General features: G+C 41.6%; 1 protein-coding gene across 2 annotated transcripts in view; it reads left to right on the plus strand.

Annotated features, from left to right (window-relative positions):
• The window catches only part of exoc2 (exocyst complex component 2), a 294,362-nt gene that overhangs the window by 109,436 nt on the left and 163,596 nt on the right, over window positions 1-21,330 (plus strand). For both annotated transcript variants that reach the window (XM_068000284.1, XM_068000293.1), the window contains exons 7-10: window positions 2,353-2,433; window positions 5,212-5,357; window positions 5,452-5,533; window positions 12,518-12,620. In XM_068000284.1, the coding sequence (XP_067856385.1) occupies window positions 2,353-2,433; window positions 5,212-5,357; window positions 5,452-5,533; window positions 12,518-12,620 (412 nt within the window). The remainder of the gene's footprint in view (window positions 1-2,352; window positions 2,434-5,211; window positions 5,358-5,451; window positions 5,534-12,517; window positions 12,621-21,330) is intronic.

The raw sequence follows: 21,330 nt of genomic DNA on the forward strand, positions 1-21,330 counted from the left end.
TTTACATGCAATTTAAATGCTTTCTTGTACAGTTTTAAAATAGTTTTTCTAATCCTATTTAAAATGAAATGTGGGGGAGGAACTCTGTAACCCAAATAATTGTTTTCTTTATGTGGACAGTTTGTTTTCAATATTTAAAATTTTCCCCTAATTTAAGTAGGGGATTTGAATTGAGGAAATTCTCTGAAGCAGTAGCTTTGAATTGGATCAAGCTGAATTCAACAGGGAGGTGGATGCAGCTTAAAAAAAGAAAGACTTGCATTTATATTTTGCCTTTCACAACCTCAGGACGTCCCAAAGCGCTTTACAGCCAATGAAGTACTTTTTTGCAGTGTAGTCACTGTTGTAATGTAGGAAATGCGGTAGCCAATTTGCGCACAGCAAGCTCCCACAAACAGCAATATGATAATGACCAGATAATTTTTTTTTTAGTGGTGTTGGTTGAGGGATAAATGGTGGCCAGGACCCCAGGGAGGATTCCCTTGCTCTTCTTCGAAATAGAGCCATGGGATCTTTTATGTCCACCTAAGAGGGCAGGCCGAAAGATGGCACCTCCAACAATTCAGCACTCTCTCAGTACTGCACTGGAGTGTCAGCCTGGATTTTGTGCTCAAGTCCCTAGAGTGAGTCAGAAGCGAGAGGGCTACTCACCAAGCCACAGCTGACACAGCTAAGATGCAAAGGGAGGGGGAAAATGGAGAAACTGAGGGAGACGAGAGAACCTTGTGGCTAGCCATCACAAGCAGACAGGGGAGATGAGGGGAAATACTACAACCAAACCAGACACTATCTCTATTTTCAACTGAGAGAGCCACATAGAATCAAATTTTGACACGCAAGAAAAGAATTATAGGAGTTGGCAAATCTGTCATTTGGTTAAGATTAAGTAAAATCTGAGCGCATGGGAAATAATAAAATTATTGCCGATGAGTGTATATCTTGATCTTGAAATAATAAACTGCATATTCTTCATCCTCCTCCATTAGCCTATCTTAATAGTCTGTGGGGAAACTACGTACTGAGCACGCACATGAAAATCTTATGATGTTGCAGTTAAGGAGTGGTGCATGTGATCTCCTATTCCTGCTTTGTTTAAAATCCTGGGCTTGCACCATTGTGCCAATTTTTTTCCCCCCCAGCTAAAGGTACTTTGCTCCTTAGGTCACCAAAAAGTCTCCAATCTCTTTATAAGTTAGGTAGGACCACCTGGATGGGAATTGTTTCACCTGTTTTGTTCCAGCCAGTAGCAGTACTTCTGAGCTGAAGTGTTCTTGTCTAAATTTAGTCTCGTGGTACTAGACTGACAGTTACTTCCTTCGAGCAATCGGGTGTAATTGACCCTTAACCGACACAGAATTCAGCGGGTGATATATATATAAATATATAAGCATAGCTTTTCTTTTAGTATTATTGTTCTGAAAAGTACAGCCTAGTATGATATTTTCTGGCGGTTTAGCACCTTAATGCCAACTGTGGCCAACGTTTTGGACTCCTGAGAAACCTAAAGAAGAAAACTGAACATTCTGAACAGGCCAGATTAATTAACAATATTTAATGCCTTCTAATCTAACCTAATTCTGTAGAGACACTAAAGTTTTGAGCATGAAAGACCTGACACACAGACTGGGTAAAAACAAACTGATTTGAATGGTGTAGGTCCTGGTTGCTTTGACATGGTGGTAGGAGGCCATATGCAGCACTGGCTATCTACAAAATCACTGATGATATTTTCGTTCATATACTCAGCATATGGTTTTCCTAGAGCCTATTAGACTAGTGAGTACTGTTACTGTGCTTTAGGGAAGCATATCATTTAAAGATTGAAAAAACACCCTACCAGATAGATAATCTATTGTTTAGGTCTGTGATTACTCAGAATCTGTTGATTTTCAATATCCTGTTGTAATTTTTGTTTTTATTACTTTTTCAAAATTCTGCTGAGAGAATTTGATCCAAAATTGAGTTTACACCTTTTATTAATATGTTTGCTCTTTTTTATTTAGCACTAATTTTATTAGATATTACTAATTATCTGTACTTAAAATATGCTTTAGATTTATTAGTAATATTTGTTCAGTCAGAAAATCTAATGCATTTATTAGGCAGAATACTCTGTAATTTAAAAAAATGTGTGTTAGATCAGTAATTTTACAGTTTATAGAATTTTGTGCCCTTAGTTTCATTATTTTCCTGGAGGAAATTGGAAGTTATTTTTGTATAAAGTCCAGAAACCAGAAGTGGTGAAGTAATGTAAAGTGGTTGTGGAAAAAAAGTGGTGTTTAAAGTTGTACATTTTCTTTTTACCTTAAAATAAATGACTGCCCATTGAGCTAAATGCACATTTCATTCCAGCAATTCATCAAAAACTGGAAGTGGATGGGACGGAAAAAGTGGAAGGATCTATGACGCAGAAACTGGAGAATGTACTCAACAGTAAGTTGTGCTTTTCTAGCCATACCTATGTATGGAAATGGTTATTCAGTTTAACTGGATCTCTGCTTAAATGGCTCGTAAACAGGCAGTGACCTGTAATCTTGGTATTTAGAAATTTATCCAAGTTTCGAGGTGATAATGACTACTATTTATGTTGGTGTGTATTTTAATTTTTGCAAATAGGAAAAGTGTGCTTCAGGTTAAAACTTGCAGTGTCTACATCCTATTTAAAAAGATAGGCAGTGATTTGCTGTCATATCTGTCGAATTGTGTCTACACACACAGGTGGATGGGGAAGTTTCTTCAAAATTTACACATACTAGTGCTCTCAAAATTGAGCTCATATTTAAAAGTATGATTGTTGTTCCAGTTCAATATAGGAATATTAAAATATAAAGACTGCAAAATTGACTGGACCTTGTACAGAAGAATTCAATTCAGTGATGGTAGGTGCCTTAAAATGTGGGGCAACACAAGATCCATTTTACACAATAAATATTTTTCCCACAATTATATATGTAATGAATAATCTAGCTTATTGAAACTGTTCGACAGCATGAACCACAAGTCTCTGATATAAAATAAACTTGTATCTTGGTCATCTACGCTGCTGAAACTGAAGAATATATTTGTGTTTAATATAGTGATCTTATGAGAAATGTAATATAGGGTCTATTTATGTAACTAGCACAGTTGAAACTAATGTAGTGAAACTAATTTTTTTTTAAAAGCAAAGAAATTATTAAATAATTAGAAATTTAAACATAGCTTAAAACTTTATTCTACAGCTAAATTACAATTTTAATGGCCCTGGTTTACATGTCATGCATTCTATGTGAAAAATGAAGCATAGAAATAATCTCAATTTGTTTGTAATTGTAAAGCATACATTGGCAACACCTTTTTTCAACATGCTTCATTTTTGTGAAAAAGGTTTATTTTTTGAATTTATTCAGTATCACCCAGATTGAGATGAAGGAAACCTGAAATGGAAATGCAGCAAGGTTTAATGAAGGGGCCGGGCTGAAATAGGAGTACTGTATTTGACATATCTCCTTAACATTCTTACAAGTTGCTAGAAGGGAAATGAATCACGATAATGTACAGTAAATAAACAAGTACTTTTCCTTTAACTTAAGTAAATAAACTTGAATAAATGAGCTGGTTCCTTTAAAGTGGATAATATTGCAATTGGTATAAAATGAGAAAGCTAACTTTGCAGTAAAGTTGATTTTTTTTTTACTTAATAGAGAACTAAATTTCACTGAAATGATTATGCTGGTGCATAAAAATCTCATACTCAATGCACACATTGCAGCTAAATGTGAATGTTGGTATTTCGCAGACTACGTTTAATTTTCTGCGGGCCACCCAAGGAGCTGACTGCAGAAAATGGCATGCAAGCCACCCAGTGTGATCGATGTGCTTTTTTTTTCTATCTTTGCTTAAAGTATAGTCACCAGACCAAATAATGCAAACCCTTTCTGGAAACATTAAGCAGCAAATCTATTTTAGACAACATTTTAAAAAAAAATTGTTTTTAGCCAACAATTCTTGAAAGTTCTTCCACAAGACTGTCGGGGAAGAACATTTAGAAGTTTTTTGAAGCGTGTGCATGAACAATGGCCAAAATACTTAACAACTTAAAAACTCCTTTTCTGATTGTTGATTTCATATTTGAGGCAGAAATATATGTGTGTGCATATATAAAAATGCTCATCAGGACAATACACACTGGTAAAGAAAAATAAACTTCTTGGAAAAGATAAAAATAATCATTAGAGAGTTGAGCAAGAGTCCTTAACATTACAACCTTGTATCGTATAAGAAGAAAAAAAAACTCCCAGCATGTACTTCAAGAATCCAGACAGTTCCTGGTGTTTTTCTCTCCTGGCTTGCCCACTAATTGAATTTACCTCATAATTCCAGATACACGTTTTAAACAAATGTACCTCGTCAGACATTAAATGAAGTTTGCTCCTTTATTTTGACTGTCTCATGTAAGAGTACTATAATTTAATTTACACTAAATGTTTAGCATTGATGTGAAGTGGTTTCCACTTTGCACTAATGCTGAACTTGTGTTGTGGAGTTTTAAAGTTAAGACCCTGGATGCTCTGAAGCATCCAGGGAGTCCTCCTTCACTCTATTGTCAGATTGGGCTCTAATTCCAGATTTAAGCTGCATTTAAATTACAAGTGTAACATTGATCTGAAATAAAATCCCGCTGAGGCTGAAGTTGTAATGTAAACGCATGCTAATAATTAATAACTGACATGATGTAAAAGCAGAAATTGTAATGTGGTTGCAATTTTTAAAATATGAGCATTTGAAGGCCACAGTTGTCTATGAAAAACAACCTGGGCCATTTTCACTTTATGCCATTTTGAGTCAGTGACAGCCGTTAGCTACTTTTCTACTAACGTCTGTACTTGTCAAAATGATTTATAGACTCATTTTGGTTGGAAATTGTGGCAATGTTCAAGGACTGGCATGCAAACAAATTGTACATTAAACGGAAAGTTAAAAGTTTGCCAAAACTGCCTGGTAAACCAAAATTTTATTTTTCCTTCCATGGAAATCACCATTTAAAGCCTTGTACAGTGAAATTATCATTGTAATAAAATGTTTGAAATACATTTGATGCGAAGCTATCAATCCTTCGACAAGTCAAACTGCAGACTTATATCAGTGTGTTGTCCTTCTGAAAGTACTTGTGTAGCAGTATTCTAGGTTGCAGTAATACATTTACATAACAAATCTCTTTCTTCATTCTAGGAGCAAGTAACACTGCCGATACACTGTTCCAAGAAGTCTTGGGACGCAAAGACAAAGCAGATTCTACAAGAAATGCCCTAAATGTTCTTCAGCGCTTTAAATTTCTCTTCAACCTTCCTCTTAATATTGAAAGGAACATTCAGAAAGTAAGTGATTAATAACCCCTCTTTGTTAAAAAGAATATACTAAGGACCCCTTCAGTATTTTACCTTTGTATCTGATGTATGTCTCTTTCTTTAGGGTGATTACGATGTAGTTATAAATGACTATGAAAAGGCTAAGTCACTGTTTGGGAAAACGGAGGTCCGTGTGTTCCAAAAAGGTAAGTGACGCAGTAATTCTTGCTTTTTTGAGAAATAAATTCTATTCAGCAAGGAACATGCTGGAAAATAGAGTGAAAGTCCGGAATGTAAAGTAACTTTTTAATGTTTACATATCATATATTTGAGAACTTGGGGCTAGGAAAAACTTTACTAAACAGTGATACTGGCAAAATTTCAAATTCAGATGTGTGTCCTCTGGTACGAAGAAAGCACTGCAAGTAAGTAACAAGTTCAGAACCAATGTTAATCAAACAGATTTTGGTGGGAATCTGTATCTTGCAGTTATCTAAATTCTTGGATGACATCTGTCACTGTGTGATTTGACAAGCACGTCATGTTGACTGTTTTTCGGAATTATCATAGTCTTTTGATTTTAATCGACCACCTTAATAAAGACTTCAGATTTGATTTCAGAAAAGGTCATAGAGTTATACAGCACGGATAGAGGCCCTTCGGCCCATCGTGTCCGCGCCGGCCATCAAGCCCTGTCTACTCTCATCCCATATTCCAGCATTTGGTCCGTAGCCTTGTATGCTATGGCATTTCAAGTGCTCATCCAAATGCTTCTTGAATGTTGTGGAGATGCCGGTGATGGGACTGGGGTTAACAATTGTAAACAATTTTACAACACCAAGTTATAGTCCAACGATTTTATTTTTAATCCCACAAGCTTTCGGGGGCTTTCCCCTTCCTCAGGCGGTGTGGAAAAGACAATTTCGAATCCTTTGCATTTTAAGATCACAGAACAAAGCCTGGTGATTACTGACCGTTGCCAAGGCAATCACAGTGAGCAGACAGAAAGGTGTCATCTAAAAGGCCACTGAATATACAACCCCCCAAAAAGAGAGAGAGAGAGAGAGAGAGAGAGAGATAAGGAAGACAGTCAATGACCCGTTATATTAAAAACAGATAACATTTGTTCGCTGGTGGGGTAACGTGTAGTGTGACATGAACCCAATATCCCGGTTGAGGCCGTCCTCATGGGTGCGGAACTTGGCTATTAATTTCTGCTCGACGATTTTGCGTTGTCGTGTGTCTCGAAGGCCGCCTTGGAGTACGCTTACCCGAAGGTCGGTGGCTGAATGTCCATGACTGCTGAAGTGTTCCCCGACAGGGAGAGAACCCTCCTGTTTGGCGATTGTTGCGCGGTGTCCGTTCATCCGTTGTCGCAGCGTCTGCATGGTCTCGCCAATGTACCATGCTCTGGGGCATCCTTTCCTGCAACGTATGAGGTAGACAACGTTGGCCGAGTCACAGGAGTATGAACCGTGCACCTGGTGGGTGGTGTCCTCTCGTGTGATGGTGGTATCTGTGTCGATGATCTGGCATGTCTTGCAGAGGTTACCGTGGCAGGGTTGTGTGGTGTCGTGGACGCTGTTCTCCTGAAGGCTGGGTAATTTGCTGCGAACGATGGTTTGTTTGAGGTTGGGTGGCTGTTTAAAGGCGAGTAGTGGAGGTGTGGGGATGGCCATAGCGAGGTGTTCGTCATCATTGATGACATGTTGAAGGCTGCGGAGAACATGGCGTAGTTTCTCCGCTCCGGGGAAGTACTGGACGACGAAGGGTACTCTGTTTGCGTCCCGTGTTAGTCTTCTGAGGAGGTCTACGCGATTTTTCGCTGTGGCCCGTCGGAACTGTCGATCGATGAGTCGAGCATCATATCCCGTTCTTACGAGGGCGTCTTTCAGCGTCTGTAGGTGTCCATCGCGTTCCTCCTCGTCTGAGCAGACCCTGTGTATTCGCAGGGCCTGTCCATAGGGGATGGCCTCTTTGACGTGGTTAGGGTGGAAGCTGGAAAAGTGGAGCATTGTGAGATTGTCCGTGGGCTTGCGGTAGAGTGAGGTGCTGAGGTGCCCGTCTTTGATGGAGATTCGTGTGTCCAAGAAAGAAACTGATTCTGAGGAGTAGTCCATGGTGAGCTTGATGGTGGGATGAAACTTGTTGATGTTATCGTGTAGACTCTTTAGTGATTCCTCACCGTGGGTCCATAGAAAGAAAATGTCGTCGATGTATCTGGTGTATAGTGTTGGTTGGAGGTCCTGTGCAGTGAAGAAGTCCTGCTCGAACTTGTGCATGAAAATGTTGGCGTATTGGGGTGCGAATTTGGTCCCCATGGCTGTTCCGTGTGTTTGGGTAAAGAACTGGTTATTGAAGGTGAAGACATTGTGATCCAGGATGAAGCGGATGAGTTGTAGGATGGCGTCTGGAGATTGGCTGTTGTTGTCCAAGAAAGAAACTGATTCTGAGGAGTAGTCCATGGTGAGCTTGATGGTGGGATGAAACTTGTTGACGTTATCATGTAGTTTCTCCAAGAAAGAAACTGATTCTGAGGAGTAGTCCATGGTTCCAAGAAAGAAACTGATTCTGAGGAGTAGTCCATGGTAGTCCAACTTCTTGAATGTTGTGAGGGTTCCTGCCTCCACAACCCTTTCAGGCAGTGAGTTCCAGACTCCAACCACCCCTGGGTGAAAAAGTTCTTTCTCAAATCCCCTCTAAACCTCCCGCCTTTTACCTTGAATCTATGTCCCCTTGTTATAGAACCCTCAACAAAGGGAAAAAGCTCCTTAGTATCCATCCTATCTGTGCCCCTCATAATTTTGTACACCTCAATCATGTCCCCCCTCAGCCTCCTCTGCTCCAAGGAAAACAAACCCAATCTTCCCAGTCTCTCTTCATAGCTGAAGCGCTCCAGCCCTGGTAACATCCTGGTGAATCTCCTCTGCACCCTCTCCAAAGCGATCATATCCTTCCTGTAGTGTGGCGACCAGAACTGCACACAGTACTCCAGCTGTGGCCTAACCAGTGTTTTATACAGCTCCATCATAACCTCCTTGCTCTTATATTCTATGCCTCGGCTAATAAAGGCAAGTATCCCATATGCCTTCTTTACCACCTTATCTACCTGTTCCGCCGCCTTCAGGGATCTGTGAACTTGCACACCAAGATCCCTCTGACCCTCTGTCTTGCCTAGGGTCCTCCCCTTCATTGTGTATTCCCTTGCCTTGTTAGTCCCTCCAAAGTGCATCACCTCGCACTTTTCCGGGTTAAATTCCATTTGCCACTGTTCCGCCCATCTGACCAACCCATCTATATCGTCCTGCAGACTGAGGCTATCCTCGCTATTTACCACCCTACCAATTTTTGTACCATCAGCGAACTTACTGATCATACCTTTTACAGGTATACCTTTTAGGTCTTGGGGTAACACCTAACAAGCTGGACGAGTGACACTTTGTAGTTATCTCTCTCTTTCCCATTGATAGTCAAATCAAAATTGCTGTAAAGCTTTTCACCTGTAAAGAGCCATCTGAAGGTCACTGAAGGTACATTCATTCTCCACCATGGAACTCTGCAGCAAATCACTCCCAAGTTTGTTCCAAATTTGATGCCCAAGTAACAGGGACATCTCCAAAACACAATCTGAGCTCCTGGGGATTCCTTTGGTGGTGACATTGTGACATCATGATGCACAAAACAGTTTAGTTGATCATTATTTTTTTTAACTATTTCAAAATTCAACATACAAAAATGACAGACAGGAAGTGCCATTTAATTCTTTGAGCCTGTCCCATACAGTCATGTTGCATCATGACTCTCAATGCTCCAGCCCACCAGCAGCTACGTAAGCTCCCTGGAGAGGTAGATTAAAAAAAACCTCTAAGCCGCATCAGCGGAAAAAGAATTTTGGGACAAGTCCCCAAAGACGATCATACTGAGTTCAGGAGACCACAGTAACTGAGGCATATACTGCCCAATAACTCACCTACCTTTTGTATGTAGTGATACCGGCCTTAGCCAAGAACTCCGAAACGTTTGCAGCAAAATCCTCACTTACTGCATGAGTCGATGACTTGTTCCAGAGGTCGATGACCCTTTGTGAAAAGATAAACCTCCTGACACCTAACCTAGTTCTGTGCTTTGGTGTCCTATATTCTCTGACTTAACGAATTCAAAAAAATCTACCCACCCAGGCACAGTCAAATTCTTTCATTATTTTAAACACCTCAATCAAGTCTAGTCTATGCTGTACCAGTGTAAAAAGTCCTAGCTCTCTAAGTCTACTTTTAATAACTAAGGAATCTTACAACACCAGGTTATAGTCCAACAGTTTTATTTGAAAATCACAAGCTTTCGGAGCTTACCTCCTTCGACTCACCTGACGAAGGAGGTAAGCTCCGAAAGCTTGTGATTTTCAAATAAAACTGTTGGACTATAACCTGGTGTTGTAAGATTCCTTACATTTGTCCACCCCAGTCCATCACCGGCATCTCCACATCATCTTTAATAACTAAGGGCTTTTAAACTAGGTATTCTTCTAGTAACTCCTGAACTTTTTCCGGGGCTTCTATATCTACGATCCTGTGAGGGAACCAAAAATAGACACCGTATTCTAGATGAGACCTAACCAAGGTCTTGTACAAGGACATTATACAGCTTTGTTTTATATTGGATTATCCTAGCAATATATCGCAGTACTGTATCTGCCTTTACTATAGCCTTGCGATACTGATCGTGAACCTTTAGAGACTCGTGCACTATAATACCTAGGTCTCTTTCCCACTCAACAGACTTCAGTATGGAGCTCTGCATGGTATATGCGTGCCTGTATTGGCCCTACCCACGTGGATGGCACTGCATTTATCCATATGAAATGTCATCTGCCAGACTCTGGACCATTCCCCCGTCATATCTGGATCTGATTATAGTCTTTTTCTCTCGGCCAGCGTTTTTAACACCAGCACAAATCTTTGTGTCCGCTGCGAACTTACTAACAGTTCACCCAATGCCTACATCCAGTTCATTAATATGGGTAGTGAAGAGTAACGGTCCTCACACTGATTCCCACGGGACTCCACTAGTAACCAGTTTCCACGTAGAACCACTACCATTAATAACAACTCTCTGCATACGAGAATGCAACCAATTCCTCATCCACCCCAGGATCTGCCCTCCAGTCCTACAGGTATCTGTTTTGCAGTCAGCTTCAATCTGTGGGCTCAAGGATTGTATTACTTTAGAAAATTTTGAAGGCAATTTGAACTTTTGCCCTTACTTCACAATACAAGTAACACTGTAGAGTGGCCTTTGCTCTAAACTGGTCTGCATGTCTTGTGAAAGGGGTGCCTTCCATCAGACTATCATTTTGTTTTGTAGGGAGGTTAACGTTTCTAGGGAGGGTTGAGGCAAAAATGTCCCAACAGGTTCAAAAACTAATTCAAGTCTCTCGCTTATTTTTGAGACATGTACCAAAAGCATAAGAATTCAATTCAAAAGTTTTTCCCTTCCTTAGTCTTACCTGACACGGTAAACACTCCAAATAACAGTAGAAAAGAAAGTTGATTGTTGTGCATAGGCCAGAATTCTAATTCCTCAAATAAGGATTTGGAAAAAATCGAAACATCACGATGAAGGCACTCACTATTAATCTAGCTTGATGTTCTATCGATGGCAAACTGTTGCAGAAGCATGAAAGGAAAAAGACAATGTTGATTATGAACTGATTCTTCGATATTGGTGCAGTCTACTGATCCTTCATATCTTGATGACAATTTAGCAAATGAGCTGGGCAAGTTTTGTATGCAAATAAATATGGTAATGGAAATATATCTCTGCTGCTTATGGAGATCATTGTATAAGTAGCCATTTGTAACAGTAGACAGTCTGCAAAGCACACGTGACACTCTCCAAATGAAAATGCCCACCTAAGCCTCAAAGGACTACCACCTTGAGGTTCCGAGCTGGGTCAGGGCAGAGAGCAGCTGGGTCACCCACCTGTGGCTGGAATTTGGGGTGAAACCGGTTTTGATGTGTAAATTATTCTTTATTTAAATAAAATTGAAGTAAGCAAGGTATTTAACTTGGACAATGAGTTTAGGATTAGTGGACACAAGTACGTTTCTCACAAATTAGTGAGCAAGATTAGGCTAGTGGATGTGTGACACAGACTTCCTTGAGAAGCCAGTTGTTTCGGGGCCAGTTGACATCTTTAAGAGGAAGCTAGATGAGAAAGGGGACTGATGATTATAAAGATATTAACAGCACTACTTGATTTTTTTCAGGTGAGTTAGGAGAGGGAACTTGGTGCCCCTTAGAGTATCCCCTTTCTAAGCCCTTTTTAGGACTGTCTGATACCAGGTCTCATTTGTGAACACTTGTAATCCAGCGCATACATTTTTACTTTGCAAAAGTGACAATGTTGCCTGCAACCAGGCAAAGAAAAGTGCCCTCCATCAACCTTTCCTGTGCTTTATACAGAGATTGCCAGAAAAATATTATTTTATTGGTGTTTGCTTTGGATTCTTCATTTCCAAGGCTTCTGAATTGAACCCTAAATATTTAACTTGGATGATTCTAATCTGCTCACCCTGTCAGTTATAGAGACTCCAACCCATAATACCTTTTTAAATAATGTAATTCTGTACTTAGCAAATAATGTAAGCCTGCTGAAAGTTTGTGGAAATTCACACCTGGTTTTTGTGTTGTTTGCATTTGTAAATGAAACTTGGACAGTGAGCATAGGACTAGTGCACACAATACAAATTCACAAGCTGAGAGCAAGGTTAGGTTAGTGATATATGGAACAGAAGTCCACAGGTTAGTGTCACCTTTTTTAACAAAATTACAAGGCAGTTTAGGGCAAATGAGGTCATTTTTTTGTAATATAAAGTATTTTTACAAGAATATAATGAGAGCTTTGTATAATAAAAATCTTATGCATCTCAGTCATCTGAAGTTGTATGTTTCATGTTAACCAAAATGTTAATGCAGCCAGATCTTGAGATGTGGGCAACATTGGCAAGGCTCCATTTATTGCTCATCTATAGTTGCCACCTTCTTGAACTGTTGCAGTCTTTGAGGTAATGGTACTCCCATGATGGTGTTACACAAACTGGATTTCAGTTCTGCAACTCTAGTTTATAGTTTGGTGTATTGATAGTAACAAATATCTTGGTTTTTTTTACTTTTTCTTTCCTGCACTACAGTTTACGCTGAAGTAGAGACACGTATTGATGCACTGAGGAAACTGCTGATGGACAAGTTACTTGAGACGCCATCAACTCTGCATGACCAGAAAAGATATATAAGGTAAGTTAAATACTTCATGATTCATAAACAATACTGTACTAGAGCTTGTAACAGATTAATACTATTTTTTTTTTCCAATTCTGTTTCTGAAAATCTATTCACCCGTGGGTGTTCAAACTTACAGCTCATAAAATAGAAAGTTTGTCCAAAACTATTGCCATGAAAGTTGTGAGTTTATTGTGGGTGAGGAAAACAATGACATTTGATACTTGGATTAAATGTTTCAAATCTATTGAAAAGGTTGATGGAGGGTACTTTGCCTGGTAGCAGGCAACATTATCACTTTTGCAAAGTAAAAATGTATGTGATCGATTACAAGTGTTCACAAATCCAGACCTGGTGTCCGACAGTCCTAATAAAATGCAAAGAATAATTTCAGCTTAATATTCACAGTGCTGCCGCCTGGACATTAGTGTTTACTACTACTACTACTACTACTACTACTACAACAACAACAACAGTCCTACCCTCTGATGTTGAACTCGTTTATGTCGACATCCCGCTTACATCTACAGAAAAATGAAGCCCCAGCCCCTTCCCTGCACATCAAAACCAAATACGTGCCTTGTATGTCGACGTCGACATAACCTCTGGCACGCTTAATTCAACTAATGTTTTAAGTCCTTAACAGTATTAAAGCCCTTTTATTGCCACTTGTGTTGACAGGGCCTTATCTTCACATGTATAATAATGTAAAGTTACTAATGTGGACTCCTTCATGGAAACAATTCCTGTTTTCTTTCACATGTTAGTACCTGGGTGTCTTTCCAAGTTACAGTTAATAAATACCGCCCCCCCCCCCCCCGCAAATTAGCTCATTCTATCCTGGCTGTTTTGGTTCTACGAAATTCACGCAGACAAGCAAAATCACTCATGCAATGCCACAAGGATCTATTTTAAAATGCATTTTACACAAGCTTACAGATAGAAGGTATTGATTCAGACAATCTGCTTTCCCCAAATGCTTCAGAATTCAGAACTACATGCAGAAACTACTCTTTGCATCTTAAGGGCTCATATAAGAAGATTTAAAAAAAGAATAGTCAAACTATTATTCAATATTTCAAATAAAGAGAATCCTATTACTATGAATATAACTTCCTCTGTGGATTCTGTCCACTTCTCGACTTTGATGAATTTTAAATTTAAGAATAAAGCACAAAATATTGAGTTTAAAGTACAAAGATTGTGCAGTGTATATTTATGGCATGCTGAAAACTGGAAATTCATATCCCTTGAGTATGCTGTAAGAGGTTAGATGATCTGATCATTTTAATAGAATGGACTGATGCTACTGTCAGCTTATGTCCATAAAATTGGAATAGTCTCCAACATGGCGACATAGGCGGGAAGGGCTGAACTGCTATTACTACAATTGCAACTAGCATTTATATAGCACCTTTTTAACGTACAAAAATGTCCCAAGGTGCTTCATAGGTGTAATCAAGAAAATGGATGCCGAGCCAAAGAAAGATATATTGGGAGGATTGACCAAAAGCTGAGGTGGAAGTAAGTGGCCTTTGTGTTGGAGAGGAAATGGGGTTGGAAGCTCATCTCGGGGTCGAATATGAGGCTAGGGATGCAAACAGTCTGGTTCAGTCAGAGACCGTGGTTGGGCCGGAGGGTGGAATCCGTGGCAAGGGTATGGATAAGGCTTCAATTTAACTGGAGGAAACTGTGGCTTATCAAAGACTGGATGTTGGACAAGCAGTCTAACAACACAGAGGTAGTGGAGATGTAGAGCTGGAGGTGGTTAATATTCATATTAAAGCCGATCCTATGTGTGCAGATGATGTCTCCAATGGGCAGCGTGTAGATCAGGAAGCAGAGGGGATCCTGGGGAACTCTAGGTATAACTGTGCGAGGGCAGGAGGAGAAGCCATTGCTCTGACTACGATTGGATAAGTATGATTGGAACCAGCTAAAGCTGAGCTGGACAACAGAGGAGAGGCATTAGTTGACCGTGCCAAAGGCTGAAGTGTGTATGAGGAGGGATAAAGTCCCATGACCACAGAGGATGGTCCCTGGTTAGGGCCATGTCAGTGTTGTGACCATTGGTAGAAAGCTGATTGGAGAGATTCAAACAGGGAATTGTGGGAAAGGTGGGCACCATTTGGGAGGTGACGACACATTCAAGGACTTTGCAGAGGAATGGGGTTGGAGATGGGGCAGATGTTTGCAAGGACAAAGAGGTCAAGAGTGGGTGTTTTCGAGGAGGGAGTAATGAAAAGGAGGGAGACAGTACTTGAGAGGGAGCCATTTACAATGTCAGCTAGCATGAAGGAAAGTAATGAAGGTATGCAGTTTAGTGGGAATAGGGCCAAGGGAGCATGAGTTGGGCCTCATGGATGAGATGAGTTCAGAGAGGGCATGAGGGGAGATGAATTAGGGAGAGAAACTAGAGAGTGATATGGTTTCAGGGCTTGGGCTAGGGCAAGGGAGGTATTTGGGGGTGGGAGATTTGGCTTGATGGCAAGGAGAAGAGGGGAAAGCAACAGAAGCAGCTGAACAGATGGGCTCGGTCTTAATGACAAACAAGTCCATCATCTCCTCGTACTTGTTGGAGGTGAGGGTGAAGAGGGTCGAGGAGAGGGATATTAAAGGGGTGGTTGGTAGTAGAGAAATGAAGACGGGGGTTATCTTTGCTCTCCAGGTTAATCCTGCAGCAGCGGTCAGTTTTGGCAGATGTCCATTAGTGCTTGATGTGGTCCATCCAGATCTGGTAATGAATGGCTAAGCTAGTTTGCCAAATACACTTGTGTCTGTGCCTCTTGGACTTTTTTAAAAATTTGTTCACGGGATGTGGGCGTCGCTGGCAAGGCCAGCATTTATTGCCCATCCCTAATTGCCCTCGAGAAGGTGGTGATGAGCCGCCTTCTTGAACCGCTTCAGTCCGTGTGGTGACGGTTCTCCCACAGTGCTGTTAGGAAGGGAGTTCCAGGATTTTGACCCAGCGACAATGAAGGAACGGCGATATATTTCCAAGTCGGGATGGTGTGTGACTTGGAGGGGAACGTGCAGGTGGTGTTGTTCGCATGTGCCTGCTAGGTGGTAGAGGTCGCGGGTTTGGGAGGTGCTGTCGAAGAAGCCTTGGCGAGTTGCTGCAGTGCATCCTGTGGATGGTACACACTGCAGCCACAGTGCGCCGGTGGTGAAGGGAGTGAATGTTTAGGGTGGTGGATGGGGTGCCAATCAAGCGGGATGCTTTATCTTGGATGGTGTCAAGCTTCTTGAGTGTTGTTGGAGCTGCACTCATCCAAGCAAGTGGAGAGTATTCCATCACACTCCTGACTTGTGCCTTATAGATGGTGGAAAGGCTTTGGGGAGTCAGGAGGTGAGTCACTTGCCGCAGAATACCCAGCCTCTGACCTGCTCTCGTAGCCACAGTATTTATATGGCTGGTCCAGTTAAGTTTCTGGTCAATGGTGACCCCCAGGATGTTGATGGTGTGGGATTCGGCGATGGTTGAATGTCAAGGGGAGGTGGTTAGACTCTCTCTTGTTGGAGATGGTCATTGCCTGGCACTTGTCTGGCGCGAATGTTACTTGCCACTTATGAGCCCAAGCCTGGATGTTGTCCAGGTCTTGCTGCATGTGGGCTCGGACGAGGGGTTGCGAATGGAACTGAACACTGTGCAGTCATCAGCGAACATCCCCATTTCTGACCTTATGATGGAGGGAAGGTCAATGATGAAGCAGCTGAAGATGGTTGGGCCTAGGACACTGGCCTGAGGAACTCCTGCAGCAATGTCCTGGGGCTGAGATGATTGGCCTCCAACAACCACTACCATCTTCCTTTGTGCTAGGTATGACTTCAGCCACTGGAGAGTTTTCCCCCTGATTCCCATTGACTTCAATTTTACTAGGGCTCCTTGATGCCACACTCAGTCAAATGCTGCCTTGATGTCAAGGGCAGTCACTCTCACCTCACCTCTGGAATTCAGCTCTTTTGTCCATGTTTGGACTAAGGCTGTAATGAGGTCTGGAGCCGAGTGGTCCTGGCGGAACCCAAATTGAACATCGGTGAGCAGGTTATTGGTGAGTAAGTGCCGCTTGATAGCACTGTCGACGACACCTTCCATCACTTTGCTGATGATTGAGAGTAGACTGATGAGGCGGTAATCGGCCGGATTGGATTTGTCCTGCTTTTTGTGAACAGGACATACCTGGGCAATTTTCCACATTGTCGGGTAGATGCCGAGAACACGAAGACAGGGCCCATACCAGGGGAATGACCAGGATGGAAGAAAATAAAGGTTTTGCTGGGAACATCAAAGATGGAGGTGAGAGAGTGGTAGAACAAATCTGAAACTACAGCAGTATTGTGGGCAATGGCAGGCCAAAGGGGAGGTAGGTGGGCAGTTGTAGGTGACTTGGGGGTAGTTTTTTTTTCAGGAGTAGTGGCAAAAGGTTGGAAAGAGGTAGGAGGATGTGGGTGGTGAGGGATACAACAAAGTGGTCGAATAAGGCCTTGTCAGTGATAAAGACTGAGGGAGTAGAGAGGCCATGGCAATGTCGAGGGGATGGCCGTGAATGTGGGTGGGAGAGTTTATATGGAGGAAGACCTTTAGAGAGGACAGGAGAGCAGAGAATTCAGGTGAGCTGAGATGGAGATTGAAATCACTGAGGATGAAGAGTCGCTCGGTGCAGAGGCTGAGGCGGGAAAGAAGGGCGGATATCTCGGTGAGGAACTCGGTAGGACTTGGCAGGCGGCAGACAATGAGAATTTAAAAGGAGAGGTAAGACGGATACATTTTGATTGTAGTTTTCAGCAACGTACCCTTGCAGTACTTCCAAGAAAATTGAGAGAGACAGAATGTTGCTTCATTAGAAACATAGAAAAATTTACAGCAAAGAAGGCAGCCATTCAGCCCATCATGTCGGTCGAGAAAGAGCTACCCAACCTAATCCCACTTTCCATAGCCTTGTAGATTACGGCACTTCAACTGCATATCCAAGTACTTTTTATATGTGATGAGGGTTTCTGCCTCTACTATCCTTCCAGGTAGTGAGTTCCAGACTCTTACCACCCTTTGGGTGAAAAAATGTTTCCTCCGCTCCCCTCCAATCCTTCTACCAATTACTTTAAATCTATGCCCCCTGGTTATTGACCTCTCTGTTAAGGGAAATAGGTCCTTCCTGTCCACTCTATCCAGGTCCCTAATAATTTTATACACCTCAATTAAATCACCCCTCAGCCTCCTCTACTCCAAAGAAAACACAACCCCAGCATGTCCAATCTTTTCTCATAGCTAAATTTCTCCAGTCCTGGCAACATCCTTGTAAATCTCCTCTGTACCCTTTCCAGTGCAATGACATCTTTCCTGTAATGTGGTGACCAACTAGTGTTTTATACAGTTCTGGCATAACCTCTCATATTCTATGCCTCAGCTAATAAAGGAAAGTATCCTGTATGCCTTCTTAACCACCTTATTCACCTGTCCTGCTACCTTCAGGGATCTGTGGACATGCACTCCAAGGTCCCTCTGTTCCTCTACACCGCTTAGTATCCTCCCATTTATTGTGTATTCCCTTGCCTTGTTTGCCCTCCCCAGATGCATTACCTCACACTTCTCCAGATTGAATTCCAGTTGCCACTTTTCTGCCCACCTGACCAGTCCATTGATATCTTCCTGCAGTCTACAGCTTTCCTCCTCACTATCAACCACATGGCCAGTTTTAGTAACGACTGCAAACTTCTTAATCATGCCCCCTACATTTAAGTCTAAATCATTAATATATACCACAAAAAGCAAGGGACCTAATACTGAATCCTGCGGAACCCCATTGAAACAGCCGTCCAGTCACAAAAACAACCATTACCCTTTGCTTCCTGCCACTGAGCCAATTTTGGATCCAATTTGCCACTTTCCCTTGGATTCCATGGGCTTTTACTTTTTTTGACCAGTCTGCCATGTGGGACCTTGTCAAAAGCCTTGCTAAAATCCATGTAGACTATATCAAATGCACTACCCTCATCAACCCTCCTTGTTACCTTCTCAAAAAATTCAATCAAGTTAGTCAGACACGACCTTCCCTTATCAAATCCATGTTAACTGTCGTTGATTAATCCGTGCCTTTCTAAATGGAGGTTTATACTGTCCCTCAGAATTGATCCCAATAATTTGCCCACCACCGAGGTTAGACTGACTGGCCTGTAATTACAAGGTCTATCCTTTTCTCCCCTTTTAAACAATGGTACAACATTAGCAGTTCCCCAGTCCTCCAGTACCACGCCTGTAGCAAGGGAGGATTGGAAAATGATGGTCAGAGCCTCCGCTATTTCCTCTCTCGCTTCTTTTAACAGCATGGGATACATTTCATTCAGCCTGGCGATTTATCTGCTTTCAAAGATGCTAAACCCCTTAATACTTCCCCTCTCACTAAGATTATCCCATCCAATATTACATACTTCTCCCCCTTAACTACAAACCCTGCATCGTCCCCCTCCTTTGTGAAGACAGACACAAAGTATTCATTAAGAACCATACCAACATCTTCTGGCTCCACACATAAGTTGTCTTTTTGATCTCTAATAGGCCGTTCTCTTTCCTTAGTTATCCTCTTGCTCTTTATATATTTATAAAACATTGAAGCAATTAATATATAAAGTGAAATAAAAATCTAAATTATAAGCAATTCATTAAGCACTTTTGCTTCTTATGGAGAAAAGGCAAACATGTATGCAATGGATTTTAAGTATGGTGTGCACCTGGTCTACCTGCAGTGCTGCACCCCAAATACTAAATCTGAAACCGTGCAAATAAAAGACATGCATGCTTTTTACAACAACATATTGGGTTTACACAGTGCCTATTAATATAGAAATTGTCCCAAGGCACTTTACAGAGAAATAAGAGTAGCGGATGCTGAGCTCTGGGAGGTTTTGAGAGGTGACTGAAGGCTAGGTTGAAAAGATGGGTTTTAACAAAGCCTTTAATGGAAGGAGCACAAAGAAATAGAGGTGAAGGGGTTTAAGGAGGGAGTTCGAGAATAGGGTTGAGGCAACCAAAGGTGGGATGAAAGGTAGGAGATTGCACAGGAGGCTAGAGTTGGAGAACCAAAATTGTGGGGGAGGGCTGGAAGTAATGCTGGATGAGGTGGCAGTGGTCGGGACAAATGAGGGAGTGATTTGAAGACTTAGGCAAAGTTTTTAAATTTGATGTGTTGGGCTTTATGGAGGGTGGACGTTGAAAGGCAAGCAAAGAGATCATTGGAGTAATCAAGTCTGGATTAGAAAAGAATGCATGAGGTTTCAGCAGCAGGGGCCTGAGGTAGGGATGGAGGCAGGCAGGCAGTGTTGTGGAGCTGGAAGTGTGTGGGGTATTAAGCTCAGTTCAGGGAAGCTGAGATTATGCACTGTTTTGTTCAGCCTGAGTGAGTCATCAGGAAGGGAGATGGCAAGGGAATAGAGTTTATAGCATACGCTGAAAACTTACCCAGACTTTGAGGTTGGACAGGCAGTCCACATCATGGCCTTGGTTGTCGGTCAAGAGAAGTTTTAGAAAGGTAGAACTAGGTATCGTTAGTATAAATATGGGAGCTTAAGTTTAAAAGTTGGCTGTGCATTGTTTAGATCAATTAAAGCTTTCTTCAGCCAGTTTTCTTGGCACACAAGCTTACTTGGGTGATTTGAAGCTTTATGCTTTAAAAGTGTATCTCATCGACTAGTCCTAAACATTTAGTTGGTAGTGAGTAACACGATGGAAAAAGCATAAAGTTCATGGGATGGGAGGTTGGAGCAATGTCAATTGAATGTGAAACATTTTTGAGAGACAAATTGAACTTTAAGAAGCATTTTCTAAGTTAATTCATTTAACATTTTGTGAGGTTCATTATTCTTGTATAAAGTTGCAGTCGAATGTATTCAGGTGGTGTTGGAGATAGAAAAGGAGCATTGTCTGTGTCTGTGAGGAGAATTTGCTAAGTAAATATTTTACTTTCAAATGTTCATTTATTTTTTTAAAAGAGTATGAAATTCCTAGGCCATGTACTGGCTGTGGCTCAGGGATTAGGCAGGTGACCTGGACTCCTAATGTCTTTCTGAATTGGCTGCTAGCAGACGCACTAAAGTTCCCAAGGATGACTTGCCATCCGATTTTCCCTTCTTACCCCCTCATTTTCGGGAGATGGACTGCATTCTGGTCGGAGTCTTCTCACGAGTGCAGCTGACACCTGGTACTCAGTAGAATAGGAGATTGAACCTGTGACATTGTGCATTAGCTGCCTAAATATGTTGAGTTTTGTAAATAAGCTAATGTTTTCATGCTGGGAAAAACGTTGTCCTAAAAGGAGGGATAAAAATAGAAAAAGCCACAAAGAAATGTTGGTGCAAGAAAATTTAGAACTGGAGAGTGCAACAGGACGGAGGAATTAATCTTCCTTTCTGTTTATATGGGTATTATATCTAACAGAAAACCGTAAAGAATAGCTTGCCATTCCCCCCAAATTTCTTCTCTCCCAAAACTAGTAAGTCATGCTAGGAGAAGGGTTCCGGAGCGAGCACATCTCCTCCAAGATTCCTTGGCCCATGCCCACATGCTCACTTTTTGTGTGGTCCAAGGTACCATTCTTGACCTCCTGTTCCTAAGTTATGGGCTGCTGCTCTGTGTCATAATCTGCACGCAAGTGTTCAGCTTTCATCCGTATTACCCTTCCACAGCCAGCTTTGAATCCACAACGAGAGCTGTGCTGTCCAGTTGTCTGTCTGA

This window comes from Heptranchias perlo, chromosome 2 (assembly GCF_035084215.1).
Source record: "Heptranchias perlo isolate sHepPer1 chromosome 2, sHepPer1.hap1, whole genome shotgun sequence".
Taxonomy (NCBI): Eukaryota; Metazoa; Chordata; class Chondrichthyes; order Hexanchiformes; family Hexanchidae; genus Heptranchias; species Heptranchias perlo.